Here is an 18053-nt window from a genome sequence, read left to right on the forward strand (position 1 = left end):
CTTGGTTGGGAGGCGCGAGGCGGCACGCGTGCCGGTCAGTGAGTGACCGCTCACTCAGCCAGCCCTCTTGGCTCATGAAGGGGAGCACTCGAGGCCTGTCTTTTTTTGTCTTCTAAACACGAAAGCGAGTCATTATACACAAGAGGTACTTCTGGAAGAGAAGAGAAGCGAGGGGGGGGAATAGCATCACACAGACGAGGGCTCCTCAATAGAGTAGCCGCTAAGCTGTCCGCTCACTCGATCTCGTGTCCGGGTATTTCAACATCCGCTCTTCTTCGTCCACATGCTGGCACAGGAGAAAGGGGGGGCAGTACAATGCGCCGTCGCTCCCGCGTCCGCAGACGGCAAAGAGCCAGCCCGCTCTTCAGCCGAACTCTCCTGCTGTGTCTTTGACATGGCCGCAGCGCGCCTTTCCCTGTCCATCATGCGCTCGCTCTTTCTCTCTTGCGCGTGCGCGCCTCCCGCATCCTCTCAGACGATGACCCCCAAGACGTCCATTCCCGCCACCCCCATGGCCAAACTCAATCCCACTCCCGCTGCGGCTCCTACCGGCCCGCCGGTACACCGGGCTGCGGCGGCGCCCGCTGTGCTAGAACTCTGAGCGACCCCACCAGTTGCCGTCTTGCCGGCCCCACCGCCTCTGCCGCCGCTCCCTAGACAGTCTGTCGTACACGGCAGCGCGGAGACGAACGGCGTCGGGGCTGCGGTCCCCGTCTGCGGCGTGCCCGTGATCGTGAAGACGGGGTCCTGCGAGACGGCCGTCACGTCGGGCACGACGTTTCGGGCGTCGACGTTGAGCACGGCGTCGATCATCTGGATCACGCCGTTCGCGACGAGGATGTTGGTCTGGATGACGCGCGCAGAGTCGACAAAGATTTCGTTGTTGGAGGGCGTCAGCGCGACGCTCTTCCCGGCGACCGCCGTGTCGAGCTCGGTCGCGTTGGCCAGCGACGAGGCCTGCGCGACGACCGAGGGCACCAGGTGGTACCGCAGCACGCGACGGAGCGCGTCCTTGCCCATGCCGGACAGCGCGCCGGCGACCTGCTGGAAGGCGGCGTTCCGCGGGGCGAAGATGGTGACGTCCTTCGTCTCGGCGAACTCGGCGACGAGGTCGGCCGTGTAGAGGGCGCCGAGGAAGGACGTGAACTCCCGGTAGGCGTCGCGGGCGGTCGTCTCGAGGCGCGCGGGCGTGACCATCAGGCTGTCGACCACCTGGATGAGCCCGCCGTCAAAGGGGATGTCGGCGGCGAGCGCAGTGGTGCGCGACGCCACGCCCGACGTCACGACGACGTCGCCGTTGGGCTGCTTGGTGACCAGGACCTGCTGGCCGTCCGTGACGTTGGAGAAGCGCGCGTCCGTGAGGAGGGTCGACTCGACGGACGAGTCGCCCGGCACCAGAGCATTAAAGGAGAGCCTGCCTTTGAGGACGCCGTATTGCAGCGCGAAGGGGATAGCGTCCTTGTCGGCGTCCCAGCCCTGCCACTTCAGGTATGCTGAGTCGCTCGGGGCGAGGATCTGGCGCTCGTGTCAGTGAAACCGCGGCGGTTTCCGGCATCGCCACTCGTCCCGTCCAGCTGGCGCCAAAGGTACGAACCGTGGAATGGAAAGGAGGGGGATGCGAACGGGATCAACGTACCGTGACACCCGATTTGGGCAGCCTCGAGAAGATATCTGTATGATCCTGTAGTCTCACTTGTCAGCTGCACCGAACGTGGATGAGATGTGTTAGTCTCGAGACCACAGGACGACGGGGGCCGAGACCCGATGGCTGCCGTGCGCATGCGATGCATACTTCTCAAACATATAGCCCACACCCCTCCCGTGCTCGGACGTGCGTACCTTGACTAGACCGCGGAACGTCGTTAGATTCGCCTGCTTGCCGAGGACCTCCTCGAGTCCGTGTGCCGCGGCGATAGACGCGCCCAACACCGCCGATGCCGCGGCGGCCAGGAATGTGCGCGTAGATGGCCTCATCTTGTTCACCTGTCGTGACGTTGCGCCCACCGCCAGCGAGAAGCTTGGAGAAGAAGATCTGAGGGCAAAATAGAAACCAGGCTGCTACGATGGAGTTTAGAGAGTGGCTCTTGCGATCAAAGCGACCCGCGGTACAATGGGCATCAACAGCAAATAAAAAGCAGACAAAGAACGCACCCCGCAAACAGCTGGCTTCAAGCAGTCGAGGGAGAGCACTCGGCGATGGACAAAAGAGGGAAGCAAAGCCGGTCCAGGCCAAGTCCTCGCGCGCGGCACAGGCGCCAGGGCGAGGGCGAGGGCGACTTCCTGAGAAGGCCACGCGATCCTACCCTTCACCCTTCCGTTCCATGCATGTCGGCATCATGGCGATTCGGGCCTGGAATTCGGGCCCCTAAACGAGCAGTAGAAACCCCCGGCGACTCTGGGGGGGGGGGGGGGGGGGGGTCGCGCCCAGCTTTATCCGGAAAGCATGCACACCCGCCGATACCCTCCCCCCTCCCTGGACAGGCAGCACGGCGTGGCAATGGTGGCCTGCATACGAAGGGTCCAATTTCGCAACGTTGGCCTGAAAGTTCGCAGTGCCCTCGGTCGACGAGATTGGGACATTCAGCACGGTGGCCGATCTGGGGTTACGTCCTTCTGCCTCTCATTTTCTTGCAAGGTCGCGAAGGACGGTGTTAAAGAGCAAGCCCCGGGGGGGGGGGGGCGCGGTGAGGGGTGAGGTGAAAGGAAACGGCCGAAAGAAGATGGAAACGGGTATCGGTGGCGCCATTCCCAGCGCTCGTCAGCTTTTAGCGGTGTGTGCCAGTGCCAGGGTAGACGGGCAGGGGCAGATAAGCCTATATACATACCTGCATGATCTGGCCAAGGCCAAGATGGTCTCTCTTTTTATATTACATTAAAGGGTAAAGACAGACTTAGACAGTCTATTGTAACAGTTATATAAGGAAATAGTGTATGATTATATACCTAAGTAAACTAAAAGGTACTAGAGCAGCAATTAATAGGCTTCTTAAAGTAAGTAATATACAATAAGAATAAATAAAGAAAGTAGCTAGATATCAAATTATTAAGTACAGCTATCAACAAAGTAATATGCAAGCTGCTAGATAGGATTCAGCAGAGTCGCGTAGTTAGACACCCCACAGATTTTGTCTCATACCTAGATAGTCACCTGCGACAAGATTTTCGTCCTAAATCCGTATTAAGTGTAGGGACTAATCTGTAGTCGCTTTAACCTGAGCCGAAGCTGAGCACAGGTGAGCAGATGGCGGGCTGGTTACCCTGAGCCTAGCCCTCGGCACTGTTTCGGTTTGTGGGTAAATTCGCCGTCCGCTCATATCTGCGATAGATTGATTGATTGATCTTAAACATATTAGGTAGATTCTTATATGGCCGCAGCATGTCAAACAGAACTTGTCATCGCCCCGCATTCCTCACGTGTCGCAGTTTGGCGATAGAATTCCTTTTCGGGCAAATCCGAAAATCATCACTATGTAAATTACTAATATAACCCCGGAAATCGCCGTTAAAGGAAGTATTGCAACTTCACACCCCCGCCCGAACTACCTAAGCAATCTGACTACACAACACGGATAAATTGCAATATAAACATGTTAAAGCAAAGGATTATGTTGATTTCATAGAAAACCCACAGTTTCACAACCTTAAACCTTATTCACACTAACTTAACTTTCAAACAATGAATATAAGAACTAGATCACAATCCATCACAGCTTCAATTCGTAGAAACATACTACATCGTGTCACTCTCCAAGTTAACATTGTTTAAAACCGGAATAATGTACTTGAGTCAGGTTTTTCTCTTTCTAGCTCTGGGCTTCCTGTCTATCACTGCTCAAGCTGAGAAGATAACTATTGGCTATCGCACAGCCTCCGAGGAAGAAGCCCTAGAAATCAACAAACGAAACAGGCCTTTTAGAGACCCAGGGTTTGATTGGGATTGGCTACCCTCCCAGATTGGCCGTGGCGTTTACTTGGGTGAGACCCTACCTATCACTACCCTCCTTGGACGTAACTAAACGGACCAAACTAATATAGGGCAAAAACCTGCTGGGTGGCTTGGCGATCCAACAAAGGTGAACTGGTTTTGCGTAATTAAAGCAGACGAGCACCGGTTGAAAGCAGCCCCTAAAATATGGATTCCACAATTTTATCAACGTAACGACCATTCTAAAAACTCAAAACCTAAAATGCTATGGGGTAAAAGAGAGGATAAAATTGCTCAGTATGTTAGGGCATCTAATCTAATACCCGAAGAGACACTGCGCTTCTCATATATTGCAGCCAGGGGGGAAGATTTGCAAATGCTTATCCCAACTAAGCTAGCGAATGCAGACTCGTTAGGCCTTTTTGGTAGGTGTTTTAAGAAGAGGGAAGAGTTGCTTGCCTATGAAAAAGACATTATCAACTGGCGTGCTTGGAACATTAAGGGTAACCCTGGAGAACCTGATAAAGCGTTTTGGAACCCAGGCACCAGTTATCCCTTTCATCAGTCAAGGAGCCAACAAGATGAAAAGGCAACATAGACTAGTAGCCAACTACCTTAGACAATATAAAGATCTTTAAGGCCTTGAATAATAAAGTTTCTCTAGTCAACAATTACGTAGATATTAATAGGTAAGGTTCTAGTAAGCAAGCCTTTTGTTCTTATATATAAAGTTGATGGTTTTGTTGCTCGTTAAAATGATGCAGTTATAATGGTGGTGGTGGCTGGGAAATTAGTGGGTGTGCCGAGACTTTTGGCACCTCACTGTACAACCCCTTCTGGATCCCGTGCTGGATCCTGTTCTGTAATGGGATTTCTGTTGTACAATGTTTGGCATTAGGACTTCCTCAGGAAATGACCCTGTCAACGCAGTGCCGCGTCCAAGCCCCAACGACGACCAACGGAAGGCATATGCTTATGTCGTTCTCGAGGTTTTTGCATTGCGGTGCAGTTGATCGTCGCTATGCAGCGTGCAACTATAAATCCTGGTGTTCCCACTTCCTGTTTCCTATGGGGCCAGCATCCCACACAGAAATATCCTCGTCTGCTCAACAAGCTATTTCTGTCTAAACTGCCTCCCTCCCGCTTGGCTGTGGTCATTCCTTTCTAAGGAAGCTACCCATTGACTGATCCTCTGACTAACTCGGCGATATTGGAGGTTGTGAATCTGTCGTTCTCGGGAGACATTGTCATATGCTCCTGACACGTCGAGCCGTAGGAGCGAGGCTACCTTGCCCTCGGACCATGCCTGGTCTAGCGAATGATTGGCGGCCCTTCTGATATGGACTAAGTCTGTTTCCAAGGGGTCCAAGGGGAGGGTTTTGCTCTTTTTGGCCACGTATAAACGTCCGCTGCAAAAGCGGCAAAATTCTGTGCATTTTTTATCTTGAGATTGTCGGAGATCGATTGACAGCTATTGATAAGCTTTAGTGCCTTTATACTTGACAAATCGTAGTAATTTGATATGGAGTTTATAGATTACTTACCAGTCAACAGAATAGCATGATGCAGACTCAATAGTTGGATGTTGGACGTCTATACAGTGACGGCCAAGCCCAGTAACTCTTGACATGTGCTGAAACTCGTGAATTAATGTCAAGCTCCTTATATATGCAACTTCGTTGTCAAGCTTGTTTTGGAGCCTCCATTGTTTGGATGCTTCTTCTATTCTTAGGCCGGTCGTTTGAGTAAAGAACTCAGGGTAAAAGGATACATAAGTCGGGCCAAAGTCGGGAACTCCAGAATTTGCCGTACGAGTTATAGCAAACATACGTTGTCCGTTGATTAAAACATCTTCAGGCTCACAAGCGTAAACCAGAGACTTCTTAGTAGCTGGAAATGGGACATCCCAGCCAACTTCCTCAAGCCTTAATGGTAGTGTGGGAGGGACTAAGTTTGTAGCGACTGATTGATAGTTGTGTTGAAAAATTGACAATCTTGTTTGCGGTGAGGCATTCCCTAATTACGTAAGTTAAAGACTTATTATTATGAGATTTATTCAAAAGGGAAGTTACCTTTTCCAAACCAAGTGACGTATGCTTTAGACTTCTCAGAACGTGAGAGTGACAATGCGGTTACTGCTTTCTTAACTATAACTTGAGCCTCGTTAATAGCTGCGAGTATGTCTGCTTTCTGGCCGCTTGTGCACTGATAACGACCTCTGTTTACCCAGAACACTTTATCAAACGTGTTCAGGTCGCGTGTCTCTATGTCAGCGTCACTTAGCGGTGTAGCTGAAATCAATAGGGGAAGAAAGAAAAGTAGAATAGCAAACATGTTGACGTATTGTTAAATTAATTGTAAAGACAAAGGTAACTAAAAAAAGCACATGATCTAGACTGGCTTTTCAAACTAAACCTAAGGGAATAGATACAGTGATCCGTATTCCTACCCATTTATAGCATAAGTATTATCTATAAGGTATATCCGGAATTATTTGAGATTTACTAGCCAGAAGGAAGAGGCTTTCCGTGAGGAGGGGGTGTTTAGCTTTGGCGAAGGCTGACTAACACCCCCGGGTAATTATATAGTAGGGCAGGCTTTTAGCAAGTCGATAGAGGGTCGCTAGTGGAGCACCCGGAGATTACCGATAGGTCTCTTATAGATATAGTTCTAGGCAGCACGTCACTAGCTTTGCATAGCATCAAGATTTATAATTGTAGTAATCAGCTTTATATTACTACTGCTATGTGGAACTCTTGTACACAGCAACCTGTCTTATAACAACAATATTGCCACCGACGCACTGGTTGGTACGCCAATCCTCTCAATGTTGAAATAGGCAATACTGCAATAGGCGGTTTACGCACTGGTGTCTTGGCGAAACAGGGCAAATAGTGGGTATTTGTTAGACGGATGCACTAGACATTTTCGGGATAGATCTCCCTACAAAAAATAGCCGAAATCAATGTTACGTGCATAAATCCGAAGAAAATACACTGGCATCAACCTTAGAGGGCAATGCAGTCATATAAATGTTTAAAAAAGATTTCGCCATCAAGGAACCCACTGTTAGCATTTGTTACAACTATGAAGGGTTTCGACCCAACTCACTATCATCACTTGCGGCAAGGCTCTTGAGCCAATCGGAAGCTCATCAACCCGTTCCTATTCAGCTCTGTCACAGTCAAGACAAGCCATCATCTCTTCCTTGAGGCCTCCAGTGAGCACACTGGATGCTGCTTGAAAAAACAGTAGGATAATATGGCAGACCTTCTTGTGGTGTCTAGTATTAGTAGGAGTAGTGGGTGTGGCGCAGTGCGTCGCGTGCAGTCAAGAACTGCAGCTAGACTTTCCCATGCCGTAGGGGCCATGTCAAACTGCCGCTCCGGGGCTGCGATGCCCGATATACAAGCAGCCGGCATCTCTAGACGCGGCCCGATGATCAGCCCTCTTCGAAGGGCGACCCCGGTCCGGTCCGTTGAATTAATCCCCTTGCTCCGCACCCGACCGGCCGGACTGTGGTGTGTCACACACAAGGGGAACCCCACTCGTTCTCGACCGCATCCTTGGCTAACCCCGCTCCTCGTGTATTTGTCAACGGCGCGATGTGGTGTCAATCATCGAAGATCAGGTCCCCTTTGCGCCGTCGCCCTTACGAGCATAAGCCATTTTCTTGCTCAACGGCTTGTCGGAAAACCCCACCGTCGTGATGGCTTCCTTCGATAACAGTCCAGAGGCCAGCTTCCGCGGCATGATCCGCGATCAAAACACTAAGAGATGGCAGGACTTAGAAAGCCGTCTTCAGCCAGCTGTTGTTGTCGATGGGGAGTCGCTACCGAGGGGTTGCTTCCGAGACCACCTATGTCGCGACCTTGCGGGAGACGGAGACACCAAAGAGGTGAAAATCGATGCGATGCTGCTTGATGCCGACACCCCAAGCATCGCCGCACGTCTCATCAACCGCGTCACTCCCGCGGCCTCCGAGCCGTTCGAATATCAGGAAATCGTCTTCGCCAACTTCGCAGGCAATCTTCTGTCCACTTGGCAAACCATCAGAGATGAAGACGGTTTCCGAAACCGAGTGCCGGTGGTGCCATCCACACCGTCCTCCTTCTCTGCGCTACCTAACAGAGAGAGATCCTCCTCGAAACCATCGGCTGAACTCAAGTCGTTCTACCAAAGCTACATTAAGAGCATAAATGAAAAGCCAATGAGTGAGGAATTCGACATCTTCTGCCAGCCGGTGCTGAAGCACAACGGCCGCGAGCTCACGATCGCCGAGTACATACCTCTGATCAGCGACAGCCAGGACGCCATCGAAGGACTCCACTTTGACATCCAAGACCTGTTTGCGGACGAAGAGACGCAGCAGATTGCGGCGAGGCTGGAGTTCACGGGGACGCCGGTCAAGGAGTGGGGAGGCGCGACGCCCAACGGCACCTCTGTCAGGTTCCACGAGCATGTCATCTATCAGCTTGAGCAGGGGAAGATATCGCGCGTGTGGTCGACCATAGAACTGGACCTGTATCGGAAGCAAATGGGAAAGGATGTTGCATAGGGAAAAGGCAAGGCAGCAAGCCGCCACTCCTCGGGCAGACAAGCTCTCATACGCTACAGAAAGCAGTCCGCTCCAAGCCTGATATATCAATCATGGTGTACACAGGAAATATGTCAGCCGAAAGTCAATCACACTTCTTCTTCAACAAGTTGAGGCATCCCTGCGAATTTTATTCGAGCCCGAAGTCAAACACCGGCTGTGAGCCTGTGACTGGTCTCCGGGATGGGGTTCGCGACAGAACTGTGTGGTATCTGGCTCGTATGAAGGGGGTTACTCAAGGAGCGAGGAACGAAATAATCTGTACCCGGAACCTTTTACGAGCACGTGGGATCACTGAAGATTCATTGAGTGTCATGATTTCAAGGAGGAGTGTCATTGCCGATAAACATCTGACGTAGTAAAAGTTAATCATAAATAACTCACTTTCTACTGGTTAAGATTCCGGATGGCCCAGTAAAATAAGATGAGCCTTTTCCCAAGAAGACCAGGAGGCAGAGCTGTCTTTGACAACGATACATCCAGTCGAACCCAGCATGCGCTACGCAACTATGTGTCGCATTGAGGACAAAATACTGTAATGAATGGACCTAGCTGCAAATGAGAGGTGAAATTTGACCAAGATACGCGTCAATACTGCATAATCTCTATCTAGAATTACATCACCGGCGAAGTATCTCAAAAGAAAACAGCCGGTTCTTTGAACATCAAGCAGTCAGGACTACACGATTCTTATCTGGCCCTCGTCCTCGACTGGACTGTTCATGAGGACATCTCATCTTTAGCATTACTGTCTCTCTCAAGATAGTTGTGTATAAACAAAATCGATAAAAGAAAAAAATAAAAGATAAAAACGCTGGCGCGCGGCCGTCACTGCTTACATGGTAGCGTTCACAGGGCCACTCCTGGCCTGGGCGGCGTCGAACAAGCTCTTGATGTCCACCTGCCACTGAGCGATGTCGGGCCGGATGACGCGGCGGTCGTACGTGAGCAGGCCGTTGACCTCGCCCTCGACATCGCTCGTCTGCGTCCAGACGCCGCCGCTGCACGCGTACATCTCCACCTGCTCACGGAACTCCCTGAGAAGCACTCGGCCACGGTAGTTGTAGGCCTCGAGGTTCTCGTTGATCTCGTAGGTCTGGTTGATGGTATCGATCGCCTGCTGCACGTTCCAGAGACTGCCAAGTCCGTTAGCGTGACCATTGAAGGAATCTTTACGGGAGGAAAGCTGTGCTCACTGCTCGATGGAGACGTTGTGCCCGATGCCACCGAATTCGCCTTGAAGCCCGATGCGCGACTTGTCATAAGGCGTCGAAGCGAGAGAATAAAACGGCGTGCCACACTGGGGATTGGCGTAGTGGTGATTGTCCGAGTAGTCGCCGAATCCATGATCGTACCAGCCGCTGTTGGCGTTGACGAGTCTCGTGGGGTCGATTTTGCGGACGACGTCTACGAGGCTCCCCTCTGGGTAGGGCGGGTTCCTGAGCTGGCCCCAGCCTTCGTTGAAGATGGTCCAGGTGACGATGCTGGTGTAGCTCTTGTGCTCTTGGATCATGATCTGCAGCTGGCGCTCGAACTCGGCCTGCTGCTCGGGGTTCGGCAGACGCGAAGAGTCGGCTGTGAGGCTTGGCATGTCCTGGATGACGAGGAGGCCGAGCGTGTCACAAGCGTGATAGAACAAGTCAGGCTCAACTTTGACCTAGGACAGTGTCAGAGAAAAACAACAATATTAGATTTCGGGAAAGAAAAGGGAGTTGAGAAGCGGCGTCTTACGTGCTTGCGAACCATATTCATGCCAAGGTTCTTGAGCACTTTCAGGTCATAAGTCATAGCCTCCACGCTCGGCGGCAGGTGAAGCCCGTCGGGCCAGTATCCCTGGTCGAGGGTTCCGAACATGAAGATGAACTCTCCATTCAGCAGAGGGCGCTTGATTCCATCAACCATGCCGGTAGAGATTGTGCGGAAGCCGGTGTAGCTCGAAACCTTGTCCCGGCCCATCGTCACCGTAATGTTGTACAGATTGGGGTTTGACGGCGACCAGACGTCAGGCGAAGGCACGGTGAAGTTGAAGGGGGTGTCGGAAGTTCCGTCGCTCTCCCCTATAGTCTGGCCATTCTTGTCAATGACAGCAATGTGCACTTGCGACGGCGGGCTGGAGTAGCTGTGAACAAGCACGTTGACTAGGCAATGTTAGATGCGGGGCGGCCGCTGCTGAGCTGCTCTCTGGCGTGGATGTGGGACATACCATTTCCTTGATGGTCAGCGGCCACGTCCAACTGGGTGATGCGGTTTTGAGGAGTGCTCTCCAGCCAGACCGTCTGCCAGATGCCGGAGCATGAACGGTAGAAAATGTGCGAAGGAGACCTAGTCTGTTTGCCGATTGGAATGACGTAGCCTTGCTCATCCGTGGGGTCAAAGACAAACACTAGCCTTGAAAGGGAGGGTTTTTTGTCAGTTTGCGGCCCGTTAGATTGAAGAATACAGATGATTCCACTCACAAAGTGTTGTTTCCGCCGGGTTTGAGGTACTTCGTCGCGTCGATCGTGAAGCGGAAGTATCCTCCGCGGTGGAACCCGGCCTTCTGGCCGTTGATGAACACGGTCGCCTCGTAGTCGACGGCCTCAAAGTTGATGAGCACCGACTGATTGCCCCAGTCTCTGGGCACTTGGAACGTCGTCGCCAGCCAAAAGTGCGTCACGCCGAGCTCCTGGAGCCCGGAGAGTCCGCTCTCAATGCACGACGGGATCAGGACCTCCCTGTCCAGCGTGCTGCCGGAAGGTGGGTGGTTGACATCATCACCTCCGCTCGCGGCCCGGTAGGTCCAGATGCCGTTCAGGTTCAGCCACTTCTCTCGGCGCAGCTGCGGTCGTGGGTGCTCCGGCCAAGGGTTTCTCCCGACCTTGGATGTCCAATCCGTGTCGAGAGGCGGGGTCTGGAGCTTGTAGGGCTCCGCGGACCCGGACGTCGCATCTGAGCCTCCTTCACTGGTTGTCGTCGCATTGAGAGTGTCTGTGGTGGCAGCAATGGAGAGCGCCGTCAGCGCAGACGAGAGAAGCGCCTGCGTGAGACGCATCTTGAAGAGTACTAGAGAGCGCCGAGATGATGTTCAGTGCCGGTTCCCCCAGAGCGATCAATTTTCCAAGATAGCCACGGAAATCGGGACAGGAGAATTAAAGAGAGAACGCGAGGTGCAGCACGAACGAGAGGGGTCACAGCGCAACGGGGGATGCTCCTGTTATACTCAAGGTTTGTTTGTTGAAAAGAAGGTCTGGGGTTATCCTTGGTTGGGACGGGCGTTGAGATTGCGCCGACTTGCAGACTCCATTAAATAAATTGACCGGTGCGCGCAAGCTTCACGAACAACATCGGATTACTTCCCTTCCTCTTCCCGGACATCTCGGCATTGACTCAAGCGAGCTGGATGCGGACTGGCTTCTCCAGGGAAACGACTCAAGGTTTTCCAAAGTTCCTCTCCTTCGCCGGGGTTCACTCACGGTGACGTGCCATGCAGAAAGGCATGCAATGTTGCATCCCGGTGAACCACTTCTCCACATAGCCAGAAACAGGCAGTCGCAATTCTCTGGTTTCCCATGTCTTGGCCGCTTGGCCTTTGAGTGGAAAAGGCGGGGGATTCGCTCAGGTGCCGGGCTGGTAGCATGCGAGTAACCACAACATCGAAATAAGCAACGGCTTAACCAGTTGTTGTACGCAGCACGTGGAGCGATTTGATGAGGTAGTACGGAACATGCTGCATGATGCGGTCATCTGGAGAGGGGGGGGAACGGGCTGGCCACAAGACCTTCACGTCGGTCGATATTGTCGTTTCTCGAGACCATGAGCCCGTCAGCTCGCTAGTAGGTCTGGCATCCTTGGCCGGCCACTCAAAGCGCGATGCGGAAAAGGAGAAGCGTTGCATCGGCCCGTTAAGGGTTGCAATGTCTGACCAACAGATCCAACCTCCCCCAACCCAAAGGGTTCCTCTTTGATGAGGCGTCGCCGCCATGGTGAGGTTCTCTACTATTATGCCCATGCTATTCTATTCATGGGACAAAGGAGTGATCGACAGGCCCATTCGATTTAGGGCAAGGCCAAAAGTAATCTGGGTTATGTCATGGCGAACTGCCACTGCAAGGCATCTCTCAAGCAGCCAGCGGGCCTCATGTTGTCTTTCCCACCTCGTATCGAACAATCGTGGAACCTCTCTGCATTCGAAATGTATCACGCCATGGAAACCCGCATCTCTCTGTCTCCTCCACTCCTCTTGGTTGCAGGGTGCGGCAGGTTTGTTGGCCATACCCGACTGGCTCCTCTGTCCTTTCTCGTCGCCGGCGGGAGGGGCTGAACCTTGTCTTTAATTCCCGGAGTGTGCATGCGGGGATGGGCTGCGAGAGATCGACGGGCAGTGTTTTTTTTTTTTTGGGTTCCCTCTACTGACTTGGCTAGACTGATTACCTAGTGCCTTTTCTCAACCGTACGTCCAGGTGACCTTTTTGTTTTCCAAGCGACCCAATGGTCTCTTTGAAGTTGAACCGATCATCGCGGTCCAGCGTCATTGTGTTTTTCACGTGGTGCATGTCTCGTGGCATGTTGTAGGCCTCTTTTGGCGATTCAGTTGGCCTCCCGGCGGGTTGTCTCGGATAGGAAGATATGCATAATGGTCATGAACTCTCGTAGATGAACCGTTGGAGCAATACCCTTGTACGATGCACCATCATCTCTTTCGTTATGCCACATCCCCGCTCGTATTGACGTGATAGCCCAACCTGGTAAATATGTCATTTTTCACCGCCGACATGGCTCAACGGACGAACATATGAGGAGGCTTCGATAAAGTTGTGTGAAGTCGAGGGGAGCCCAGATGAGGGCACACTGGACAGGCATGTATTTATAGGTTAATAAACCGTATAAATAGATGATGACACCAGGGCTCCCTCGATCTCACCTACATATTGAAAGTTGGGAAGACGGAAATACAGGCTTGCGACTAGTTGTACTGCAGTCTTGTTGTATTGAGAGATATCTGTCGCAGGAATCGCAATATTGCATACGTTGCAAGCCTAAAATGTCGTCACTTTGTAAAAAGAGTCCGAGTATGGAAAAAGTGAGTATGTTATATTACTCGAGCACTAAAGCTGATGCTAGAATGAATGCGGGACAGCCCCACGAGACACTCCGGACGGCGAAGAGTCCCGTTTTCTAATTTAACCTTTCGTCCCACCAATTCGTCTGAAATTCAGCTCCCAAAACGTGGGGATGAGGTGCATAAGCTTGCAGAAACCCGAAAGTTTCAAGATGCTAGGACCGGGAGCAAACCACGAAACACCAAACATGCTTCATGTTGACGAACAGGTTGGATGCTTTGGAAGAACTTCCATGGTTTGCATTAAAGGCATAGCCTGTTAACCTTTGTCCGGCTCAACAGGGTTTGAAGGGCTGGAATCATAGGGGCAGTCTCAAACGGCAGAGGAACCGTAGAATCGACGCACACCCTTAGCCAAGAAACAAAGAGATCAAGAGCTTATGGGCAGAAAGACTGTAGAATTCATGGAAGCGAAACCGATGCAAGAGAAACCGATGCAAGAGATTCATCTAATCAAGAACTTGTTAAAAATGTGTTGTTTTAAAAAAGCTTATTAGCCTCATTCCAATCTCCTACTTGAGGCCATTTACTGTGAACAGTCGATCTTTCATGACGGTCACTTTAGTAATCCGCTATGGGATCCTTAGCAATGATGATGAAACATTCTTCCAAAGGGGCACGTGAAGGTATGTGGATAAAACTGTAGTATGACCTAAAGCTAAGTCGGTGATTGAAGTCATGAAATAGCTGTTCTTGCTCATCAAGCAATACTTTGATTCTGACACTCCTACATGCTTTTGAACATCACATATTTAAGGAGTCAGCACGACGAACGCTGCACCATATTAATGCATATGTATCTAAGCTACCTGTCTCTGTGCACATGACAATAAGTCAACTGATGGAGTAACAATGTTCAGGTACAATACGCAGGAATGGATTTATGTAGATTCCACCGCTTGGTTTCGGAGCAGTTTGAAAAACATCTTACACTGTTCGCATTATTTTGGATCAGAGTAGGCAACTGTGTACATGACATATCAATCTGCAGAATTTGACACGTAGTAGACTTGCATTATATCAGACACGTACGTTTCCGGTATAACTAGAGCTAAAGCAAATCATACAGGCTTGTCATCGGTGGAACAAAAGTAAGATAAGCGAGGAACTCAACCTTCTCGCCGGGTCTTGAACTACGTTTCTTATAAACTAGGATGCAAACTTTACAGTTGAACTCCATAGACACAACTTGGGCAGCTGATGTGCGCTTATCAAGAACCAACTATACGATGCATGCCATAAAATCCACAATCCTATCGATGATAAAATCGTAATATTCTTGGATTCGATGCGGTTAACTGATGATTTCTAACAAGGTATACACCCCAGTCTGGCATCCGAACCAAGTATGTATTTGATCCTCTCCCGGAATCACACTCTTGATTCATTTCCGAACTAGAATCTACCGATCGGCGAATACCGCTATTATAGTCTATCATAGATGCAACCAAGCTCTCCGCCCTGCCATTTTGAGTTGGTTTCCTGGCTTCTGGCTTAAGAACACAAAAACAGATAGAACAACATGAGAAATGCAGGATGATTGAAGTTCTATACCATTCAATTAAGAAAAGTTTGGGTTGCTTTCCTCTTCTTTCTTGTGCAAGAAGTATCAGCATGTTTCATGATTCAAGTGGACAATCTGACAGGACTCCTACTTGTATCACATGTCCGGGCACGAAATGGTAACTAATATACTTTCTGGAGGATTTGGTTGTTGGGCAACATGTTCCACAAGTGAGTTGACATCCAAAAGGCCAACTGAGACTTGTTGTGATAATCCATGACGCGGGCGACAATGTGTACGACGAGCAGCTTTCTGTTATCGAACTAGGCCCGGTAATTACGGTCTAGTGAGCAGGATAAGCGGCTTGCAGGTAGGACAATGATACGCTATCTACACAGCAACGCTTATCGAGAATCAGGGGTGCCTGAGTTGCGACCTACCCCGCGGCTCTAATGGAACACGCTCGCAATTGCGTGCTGTCTGTCGTTCCAGTCCGGAACTGCCATTCTTCAAGGCATAGTCATCTCTATCTGTAGCGCCAGCCAATTGGGAGATCGGTGTTTCCAGGTCGCAATGAAGCAGCTGGGTGAGACGTACGGCAGGAGAGACAACAATGTCGACTACCACAATGAGACCAGTCGGCCGGTGGTGTACGATGATCTCGACCCGTTCGGCCACGAGGAGGATCATCAGGTGACTTGCTTCCACTGAGCTGCAGCCTGGTCAAAAACAGTCGTGCTGACCTCGTGATGCAGATCAAATACAAAACGATGTCGTGGAAGCTCGTAGCAGTGCTCATGATAGCGGAAATCGTGAGCAACGGCATGCTGTCTCTGCCTTCGTCCTTGGCTGTGGTCGGGATCGTCCCCGGCATGATCCTCATCATCTTCCTCGGCCTCTTCGCGACGTACACCTCTCGGCTGTTGATCCAGTTCAAGTTGAGACACCCGGAAGTCCACTCAATGGGGGACGCGGGGCAGATCCTCTTCGGCCGGGCTGGGAGAGAGCTCCTCGCCTTCGGGACGGTGGTCTTCGCCGTCTTCGCGACCGGCGGCCAGCTCCTGGCGGGACAGATAGCGTTGGCGACGCTCAGCGACAACAAACTCTGCTTGATGCTCTACACCGGCATCTTCGCGGTTCCGACGCTGCTCTTTAGCTTCCCGCGCACGATGGACCAGCTCTCGTGGCTCTGCGTCCCGTCCGTCGCCTCGATCCTCGTCGCGGGCATCGTGGGCATGGTCGGCGCGGGCGTGCACCCGGCCGCGGACCGGCAGGTCAGCGTCGCCGTCCGGTCCGACTTCTACACGGCCTTCATCGCCATCACGAACCCGGTCTTCGCGTACGCGGGCCACTTCATGTTCTTCATCCTCATGTCGGAGATGCGCCGCCCGCAGGACGCCATGAAGGCGGCCTACACCCTGCAGGGCTTCGCGACCACCTTTTACGCCGTGTTCGCCGTGGTGTGCTACGTCTACCTCGGGAACGAGGTCGCTTCGCCGGCGTTCAGCAGTCTGGAGCCCACGTGGGCCAAGGCGGCGTACGGCATCGCGATACCCAACTTCCTCCTCGCCGGATCGCTGTACGCGCACACGGCGGCGAAGCTGCTCTTCGTGCGCATATTCCGCAAGAGCCGCCACCTGCACAGCCATACTGCCGTGGGATGGGGCACGTGGGCGGTTCTGATCGTGCTGATGAACGCCGCGGCGTTCGTTCTCGCCGTGGGCGTGCCGATTTTCAACTACCTCATTGGCATCGCGGCAAGTCTATTCGCCGCGTGGTACACGTACGGTATCGCGGGCGCATTCTGGCTGCACGACAACTACTATGACTACGACGGGTGGAAGCAGTGGGCGCGCAAGTGGTTTCAGGCGCTGACGGCGGCTTTGACCTTTGCTGCCGGGGGCTTCATCTGTATAGCCGGGACATACGTCACGGTGAAGGGCATCGCAGAGGCGTATGAGTCTGGTGCTGTAGGAGAGCCTTTCAGTTGCTAGACCAAGAGGGACGATGCAAGCTCGTTTGGTGAGAGGGCGGGGAGCTGACAGGAAACCCTAGTGTCCTTTTTGGTTGGGTTTTACATGTACGGATACTCCAAAGGTATAATAAGGGACATTAATGAACAAGGGTGGACGTAGACAACTGGATCCCATCCCCAGGCCAGGCCAATGAATGAATACAGCTGAGGAGAGAGGTTTACTGTTGAATACCAATGCTGGCCATGACAGCTTCGTAAGGGTCTTCCGGTGACGTCAACCTCGGCGCGCTGGAAACCGAATTCGATCTGGTCTCCGCTCCCTCCAGAACTCCGGGTGTGTCTGTCGGTGTGGTGAACCGTTTGATTAACAGCTCAGGCGTCCACCGAATCAACCAACACAACACGAACACGCGAGCGACCACATGGGAACTGAGATCTGGCTAGCCAGGGACCAGAACACTTGTCTCGCATGGCTCCAATCCCCTGCGTTTCGACTGGCTCCTGTTTCTGGAATCTCGATGGAGCCCGGCTGTCATTAGACTCCCACACCCCCCTTTTTTGCTGTGCCCTACAACGCCACCCCAACGTCGCATCTGACCCATGGCGGCCGGGTCGAAAAGATTGGGCCCTACCGATGATGACGAGTGAAGTCATCACCGCCATACTGGACAAAGTGGGCACCCAATAGCCGCCGCGCGCCGGCTCGGTTCCTGGATGAATCCAGCAACGACCGGCGGCTGCCAAGACCCTTCCAGGTTTTAGCTCCGAACCCTTTCCCGTCGAGCCAGTGCCGGACCCCGTCGCTACTCCTTCGCTTCGGGAGCCATGGTGGCCTTGGATGGCTGGAAAAGAGACGCATGATAGTGTGGCGTTCTTGTTGAGGCTTCTAGTTCGTTCATATACACGCCTCTCACTCGACCCCTCCTCCTAGTCCGCTGGCATCTGTTTACCCCG

At 52.2% G+C, this 18053-nt stretch overlaps 5 protein-coding genes across 5 annotated transcripts; 2 read left to right on the plus strand and 3 right to left on the minus strand.

The window, feature by feature from the left end:
* Nucleotides 1-471: 471 nt before the first annotated feature.
* On the minus strand, nt 472-1974 carry LY79DRAFT_517594 (fasciclin domain-containing protein; the record flags this gene model as incomplete). The annotated part of the gene is made up of 3 exons (XM_060554952.1): nt 472-1515; nt 1637-1681; nt 1840-1974. The coding sequence occupies 3 exons, from the start codon at nt 1972-1974 to the stop codon at nt 472-474; spliced, it is 1224 nt and encodes a 407-aa protein (XP_060413128.1).
* Nucleotides 1975-5465: 3491 nt separating this feature from the next.
* On the minus strand, nt 5466-6324 carry LY79DRAFT_660124 (uncharacterized protein; the record flags this gene model as incomplete). Its single annotated transcript, XM_060562764.1, has 2 exons — nt 5998-6324; nt 5466-5941 (listed from the first exon to the last, which is right to left on the minus strand). Exons 1-2 carry the CDS (start codon nt 6257-6259, stop codon nt 5466-5468), a joined length of 738 nt encoding a protein of 245 aa, XP_060413129.1. The 5' UTR covers nt 6260-6324.
* A 1310-nt stretch (nt 6325-7634) lies between these two features.
* On the plus strand, nt 7635-8483 carry LY79DRAFT_517562 (SnoaL-like polyketide cyclase; the record flags this gene model as incomplete). The annotated part of the gene is made up of 1 exon (XM_060554951.1): nt 7635-8483. One exon carries the CDS (start codon nt 7635-7637, stop codon nt 8481-8483), a length of 849 nt encoding a protein of 282 aa, XP_060413130.1.
* Nucleotides 8484-9062: 579 nt separating this feature from the next.
* Nucleotides 9063-11835, minus strand: LY79DRAFT_557059 (family 2 glycosyl hydrolase). The gene is made up of 5 exons (XM_060558067.1): nt 10979-11835; nt 10726-10910; nt 10254-10660; nt 9719-10179; nt 9063-9658 (listed from the first exon to the last, which is right to left on the minus strand). The coding sequence occupies exons 1-5, from the start codon at nt 11551-11553 to the stop codon at nt 9358-9360; spliced, it is 1929 nt and encodes a 642-aa protein (XP_060413131.1). The 5' UTR covers nt 11554-11835; the 3' UTR covers nt 9063-9357.
* A 3661-nt stretch (nt 11836-15496) lies between these two features.
* LY79DRAFT_634116 (transmembrane amino acid transporter) lies at nt 15497-17304 on the plus strand. Its single transcript, XM_060562225.1, has 2 exons — nt 15497-15817; nt 15880-17304. Exons 1-2 carry the CDS (start codon nt 15698-15700, stop codon nt 17116-17118), a joined length of 1359 nt encoding a protein of 452 aa, XP_060413132.1. The 5' UTR covers nt 15497-15697; the 3' UTR covers nt 17119-17304.
* Nucleotides 17305-18053: the final 749 nt, after the last annotated feature.

This window comes from Colletotrichum navitas (genome assembly GCF_030913465.1).
Source record: "Colletotrichum navitas strain CBS 125086 chromosome Unknown LY79scaffold_38, whole genome shotgun sequence".
In the NCBI taxonomy this organism is placed as follows: domain Eukaryota; kingdom Fungi; phylum Ascomycota; class Sordariomycetes; order Glomerellales; family Glomerellaceae; genus Colletotrichum; species Colletotrichum navitas.